Consider the following 6,700-nt stretch of genomic DNA (forward strand, 5'->3'; position numbering starts at 1 on the left):
CTACGGACAGTTTTCATTTCACTAAGCCCTCAGCACAATGCCACTTTTGCAAACTGATTTTGATAAAAAAGAGTGTTATATTGATATTCCTGAAACTCTAAATCTGTACTGTGGGGGGTTTTTAAGGGCTTTTTGGGGGTGCTTTTTTTTTTTTTTAACATATCTGTGGTCTGATGCAGTTCCAAATGGCAGAGCACCCACCCCTTTCTAGTTAAATCTCAAACAGGAGTCTGGGGAGCTCAGTCCCTGAGACCCACAGACCACATTGCCAAGTCCACAGGCCCCGCGCTCTCTCTCCTGCCCAAGGACACCACACCTTCAGCTGCTTCTCTTTGTCTCCATCGCTGTCAGGAGCGGGGGCTGCCTCATTCCTCCCACCCCTGCTTTAGAAGGCAGGTGTCCACGTGGCATTCTGCAGCTCGCCACCCTCTCCCCCCTGGTATTCTGCAGGGAGCAGCAGCGTCCATGCCGCCTGGCCAGGGCTGGGCTGGTGACCGAGGCTGGGCCAGCCGGGCCCCTCTCCTGGCGCTCCTGTCTCAAGGGAGGTGGGGAATGGCGGGCGAGTGCTCTCAGCTGCAGCCCCCAGACAGGAGTCTCCAGCTGCTTCTCGTGCCTCACCCTCCATGCCCCCACCCCTCGACATTCTCCAGCCAGCGACCCATTCTGGGGACAACCCACTAGCCTGGCAGTGAATTCCTCCTTGGCTCAAACTGGCCAGACTAGCTTGCTGCTTGCAACCAAAAACATTTGGAAAGGACAAGCAGGTGGATTGAGAAGAGAAGGAAGGATGGAGTCCTTCCACCATAAAAGGGAGCACGTACGTTCTTGCATCAGCCTGACTGACCATGTGGCCTTGGGCCAGGCACGCAGCTTCTCAGGGGCTCGGTCCCTTCCCCGGGGAGACAGGGCGGTTCTGTCTGTAGGCCCAGGGGCCAGACGAGATGACCCCCGTGGGAGGGTCAGGGCAGGCTGTGGGCCCCGCCCGGGGCTGGTGCTCTGTGCATGGGGCCGAGGGTGGCAGGGCGGCCGCTGAGCCCCTGGTGTCCCCGCAGGCGGAGCTGCAGCGGAAGGTGGGCGAGAACGAGGACCTGCGGCAGGAGCTGCAGATGGTGGAGACAGAAAGGGTGCGGCTGTCCCTGCTGGAGGAGAAGCTGGAGGACGTGCTGGGACTCCTGCAGAGGCTCCGCGACCTGGTGGGCCTACGGGAGCTGGCACACCCAGGGCTGGGGAGGGGCCCGCAGGGCTGGGGCCCACCTGCGTCCCCACGTAGGCAGGTGTCACCTCTACTTCCAGACATAGAACGAGCGCAGGGAAAGTCATCAAAAAGAAGGGGAGGGTCTCTCACTCATTTTATGAAGCTAATGTAACTTTGATCTCAAAACCAGACGACAACTCATGTAAGAAAAGAAAATTATAAGCTCGTGTCACACTTAAATACGGATGCAGAAATATTAACCAGCATATTAGCAAACCAAACCTGGCAGTGTTTAAAGAAACACAAGGTGATTAGTTGGGTTTATCCCAGGAATTCAAAGATGGTTCAAGATCAAGCATCTATTAATACAGACCACCTGATTCCTCCACCTCCCAGCTGGTGGCTTCAGGCAGAGTCCTCATTTTTTCGGCACTGCTTTTTCACTGGTTAAAATGAGAATAAAATAAGCTTTTGTGAGGATTAAAGGAGCGAACACGTCAAAATGCTCTTTTTCATGGTCCTTTCCCAGGTGCCTCCTTGGGCGCAGGGACAGCGGTCTGTCAGGACGTGATCTTGGATCACATGGGTCCTGCAGCTGCGGTACCCACCAAGAGTCTGGGCAGTGCAGTCACCCCTGGGACGGGAGCCGGGAGAGGACCCTGGGCTGGGGGTGCGGGGCGGGGGGAACGGCCTCTACCTGCCCCCAGGGAGCCACACAGAAGCCTGTAGGGGCCACCACGCCCCACCCACTGCTTGAAGATACAGCAACCATGGCCAGTCCAGCCCTGTCTCATTTCTTTTTTTAAGAACATATCCAAAAAAGCCCTGGGGAAGATTTTGCTGAGCACACTGGACGCTTGCAGGGACATCGCACACGGTAGGTGAGCCCCCCTCCCCGACCCATCTTCCCAGGCCTGGGCAGCATCCTGACCCAGCTTCTCCATCCTGAGTGTCTTGCCTGCAAAATGCTGCCTCATTCCCAGCCCAGCTGCAAAGGGTACAGTCAGGAGACTGCCCGGTAGCTCAAACAGTAAGGAATCTGCCTGCGAGGCAGGAGACCAGGGTTCCATCCCTGGGTTGGGAAGTTCCTCTAGAGGAGGGCATGGCAATCCCCTCCAGTATTCTTGCCTGGAGAATTCCATGGATAGAGAAGCCTGGCAGGCTACAGTCCATGGGGTCGCAAAGAGCCGGACACGACTGAGTGACTAACACGCAGTCCTGCCCAGCCCACCTGCAAAGGGTACAGTCAGGAACAGGCTTCAGGAAGCTGAAGGTGCTATTTGAGAAGGACAGGGAGCAGAGACTTCAGGGAAAAGGCCAAATAAAAGCAGGTGTGGCCAGACTCGGAGGAAGCCAGGCAGCTCCCTGCTGCCAGTTTAGCCCCAGGCTTACTGCGGAGGAAGGACTGTTATCACACCCATTCCACAGATGGGGAGACTGAGGCACAGAGAGGCCAAGGGTCAGCCGCACTTAGACCTCAGCTCTCTCCCTTAAGCACTAGGTCACGTGGCCCCATTGTTCAGACAAGTTCAGGCAGCACAATTGCATCAGGGCCAGCTCGCGCCTGGTGAAATCAGGAGGGGAGACTCACTGGTGATGAGCCTGTGCTCACTGGCCTCGCCAGGCACCGCTGGGCAGGGCTCGGGTGCGTCTAGTGCCCTGACTGGCCCCAGGCATCAAGGAGGAGTTCAGAAACTGGGCACTAGAAGCTGCCTTCCCCGGGGTCCTCAGAGGGAGAGGCGTGGGCAGGGCTGCGGAGGGCCCGGGAGGAGGGCAGGCAGCCCTGTGGGCCACGGGGAACAGAATGACCCTCCCTGCTGCCCACTGTCTCTCTCCAGAGGGGAAGTCTGGCTCCTCGGCCGTGCTGGACACGCTGCACCGAGCTCTGGCTGGCTGTGAGCTCCTGCACAGAGAGCCCGCGGCCCCTGCCTCCGCAGGCCCGGCCCTCACCCACTCCTGCCTCATCTCCTGCTGAGGCTGCTGGCCCGGCCTGTGGGCAGCCTGGCCACCATCACATCCTCAGAACCCTGGGGTCACCGGCTCCTTCTCAGACGGGTCCAAGCTCAGAGCCCGGCAGCCACGCCTTCCCTGGGCTCCTCATTCCTGGCCTACGTTCCTGCGGCCAGCATCCACGTGGCCGACGGTTGCTGGATCAGCCTGTACCTGCTGCCCGCCCCCTGCCCTTGGCGTCGAGATGCCCGCTTTTCTGCCCACTTCAGCCCAGAATCCCTTCCCTGGGCTCCCAGGATCTCTCCCCTTCCGAGCAGTGTCCTCCCTGTCCACACAGCGTGACTGCTCCAGGAACCTCATGCCCCACACTCCGCTGAGGACACCACCCCTGCCCCCGGAAGTGCTGACGGCTGGACACTGGCCTGGGGGAACTCCCAGGGAGGAGCCAGTGATCACAGCAGGCTTCCTGGTGGAGGTGGCCTTGAACTAGCTCTAGAAGAGCGGTTAGATTTAGACGGGCAGAGAGGAGGGAAGGGCATTTAATCCAAGGGAACAGGGAGCGCCCAAGTGTGCTGCCGTAAAGCGCCCCATGAGTACAGACCCCAGAGCCCCTTTTTCCTGAGCACCCAGTAGGTACCGGGCCCCACGGGTCACAGGCAGGAGCAAGACAAGCCGCCTGGTTCATCAACCTTAAACCCTCGTGGGAGAGAAAGACACGCTGGCGAGCACCACAGGGCATGTGGAATCAGTGCTAAACTGCGGCCGACGAGAGGGGCCAGAGTCCAGACGAGAGGGGCCAGTCCGAGCCTAGGAGGATGGAGCCCTGCAGAGGGCAGAGTGAGGGCAGGTGCCCGGCAGGGACGGGCAGGGGATGGGGCCCTGATGACGCCATCTCCCAGGCAATGGGCGCCTTGCAGGGGTGCTGACCTGCCTCCCGGAGGTGAGGGGGAGGTAGCAGACGGGAGGATGCAGGACTCGGGAACAAGGGCCACCTGGGGGACACAGAAGAGAGACCACGGGGAAAGGAGGACCCGGGGGTCCAGCAGGCAGTCCCGGGCGGGGCCACAGGGAGGGCTGCAGGACAAGAGCCGCTGCGTGTGGGGCCGCAGGAGTCTACTCTGTGGAGTAAGATCATGGAAGTGGGCGTTCCCCTCAAAACCTCAGCTTTACTGTATGTCAACGAAAAATAAAAGGGGCAGGGACTTCCCTGCAGTCCAGTGGTGAAGAATCTGCCTTCCAACACTGGGGACGTGGGTTCAATCCCTGGTTGGGGAACTAAGATCCCAAATGCCACAGCTAAGCCCACGAGCCGCAAACCAGTGAGTTCATAAACCGCAGCCAAAGAGCCCGCGTGACACGGTGAAGACCCTGCGTGCCGCCGCTGAGACCCAAAGCAAGCAGAGAAACACATATTTTAAAAATAATGATAGTGATACTAAACGGGACCAGAAGAGACGTTCCTGAAGCAGCCCCCGCCCCTGCTCTGGCCCCTGGAATCGGCCGACAGCAGGCGGGCAGGGTTCCTGTAGATTCCAACCACACTAAGGTTCACCCTCGGGAGCTTCCTAATAAAACTCTTCTCTGACCTCAGCCTGGCAAGCAAAGGTGCATCTTCGCTTGTACGGCCCTCATCTCACTGGAGGCGAATTTATGAGATGGCCTAGCATGCAGCGCTGCCCAGACAGGCGCGGGGACGACCCAGCACCACACGGCAGATCAGCACCCACGCCTGGGCTGAGGCCTGCTTCCCGAGCCCACGTCTCACACCGCTGCCACCTGTGTCTGATTAGGGACCCCAGGGCTTGGGGTCTGGGTCAGTTACAGCACAGGCTAAACCGCCTTGATAAACGAGCTCCCACAATACTCTGGGTCAAAGACAGAACTTTCTGTCCTGTAGCGGTTTAGAGGGGAGTGGATGACAGCAGCTCTGCTCCACGTGGTCACCCAGGGGCCCAGGTTCCTTCCCCGTGTTGCTCTGTTATCCCCTAAGGCGCCGTCCCTGGCAGAAGCTAATGACCAGCATCGCGTCTGCCCTCCGGCCCCCAGGAAGGAGGAGACAGGGAGGGGAGGCTCCCAGGTCCTCTAAGCTCATCCCATTGGCCGTACCTAGCTGCAAGGGATGCTGGGAAATGTCATCTGTAGCTGGGCAACCATGGGACCAGCTAATGTTAACATCATTAAAAGAAAGAGGGTGACCAACTGGACCGGGGGCCAGCCACACCCACCAGGCCACTCACAGTGGTCAGCCTGCCCCAGCAGAAGGGGCCGAGCGGCCCACGTACGGGGCACCCCTACAGCGCACACCACGGCCGGAGGAGAGCACCCTGCTGGAGGACCCACGGCCCTTCTCCTACAAAAGGCCACGTCTCCAAGGTCGGCTAACAACCAACCCACAAGACAGCAAGAAGCGCAAATGAGGCAGATGAGGTGGCAGAGCAGCATGTTCGCACAAAGGAACAAGACGGAATCCCAGGTCGGACCTCCCCGATGGCCTAGCGGGAGAGACTCTGCCTTCCAGTGCAGGGTCAGGACCTGGCTGGCAGCTGGGCCCGTGAGACAGCTGGAGAAGCCCACACACTGCAACTAGAGAAAGCCCACGCGTGCCGCAGCAAAGACCCGGCACAGTCAGAGCAAAAGCAAGCGAAAAACGAAAACAGCCGCTCCCCGTTTCCCCACCAAGAGAAGATACAGCCCAGGAGAGCGAAGAGAAGCAGAAACAGGCAACCTACCCCAGAAAGAGTTCAAGGTAATGATCATAAAGACGATCAAAGAACTCATGAAAAGAAGAGAGAAACAGAGTGAGCAGTTAAGACATTTTAAACAAGAGTTAGAAAATGTAAAAGAACCCCCAGACACAGGTGAAAAATGTAGTAACTGAATATTTAAAAAGACACTGGAAGGAATCAACAGTAGGCTGAATGATGCAGAGAGGTGGATCAGTGAACCGGCAGACAGAAGTGGAAATCACTGAACTGAAAAGAAAAAAGAGAAACGAGGACAGTCTCAGAGATCTCTGCGATCACATCAAGTATTCTCACGTTAGCACTGTAGGGGTCCTAGAAGAAAAGAAAGAAAAGGGACAGAGAATTTCTTTGAAGATATTGTAGCTGAAAACTCCCCTAATCTGGGAAAGCAAGCAGACATTCAGGTGCTGGAAGCACAGAGAATTCCAACGGGAGCAACCCCAAGACACACTGTAAGTAAAATGGCAAAAACTAAAGATGAAGAGAGAACATTAAAAACAGCAAGGGAGGGACGTCCCTGGCGGCCCCGTGGTTCGCACTGCAGGGGGCGTGGGTTTGACCCCTGGTTGGAGAACTAGGACCCCTCACGCCACATGATGCGACGAAACACACACACACACACACAAAGAAAAAGCAAGGGAAAAGCAACGAGTTACATACAAAGGCTGGCTTCTCAGCAAGTGATGAAAGGGAAAAACCTACACCCACCCAAGGATACTTTTCCTGGCAAGACTCTCATTCAGATATGATGGAGAGAGCAAAAGTTTTACAGCACCACCAAACCAGCTTTATAAGAGATGTTCAAGAGATG

The 6,700-nt window shown here is 57.4% G+C and overlaps 1 protein-coding gene across 1 annotated transcript in view; it reads left to right on the forward strand.

Moving 5' to 3' along the window:
- Positions 1-5,078, forward strand: part of EFCC1 (EF-hand and coiled-coil domain containing 1) — a 34,172-nt gene extending 29,094 nt beyond the window's left edge. The window contains exons 8-10 of the mRNA XM_061127787.1: positions 1,053-1,193; positions 2,003-2,072; positions 3,034-5,078. Coding sequence (XP_060983770.1) covers positions 1,053-1,193; positions 2,003-2,072; positions 3,034-3,170 — 348 coding nt within the window. The 3' untranslated portion in view covers positions 3,171-5,078. The remainder of the gene's footprint in view (positions 1-1,052; positions 1,194-2,002; positions 2,073-3,033) is intronic.
- Positions 5,079-6,700: the final 1,622 nt, after the last annotated feature.

The sequence above is a fragment of the Dama dama genome, chromosome 24 (genome assembly GCF_033118175.1).
Source record: "Dama dama isolate Ldn47 chromosome 24, ASM3311817v1, whole genome shotgun sequence".
In the NCBI taxonomy this organism is placed as follows: Eukaryota; Metazoa; Chordata; class Mammalia; order Artiodactyla; family Cervidae; genus Dama; species Dama dama.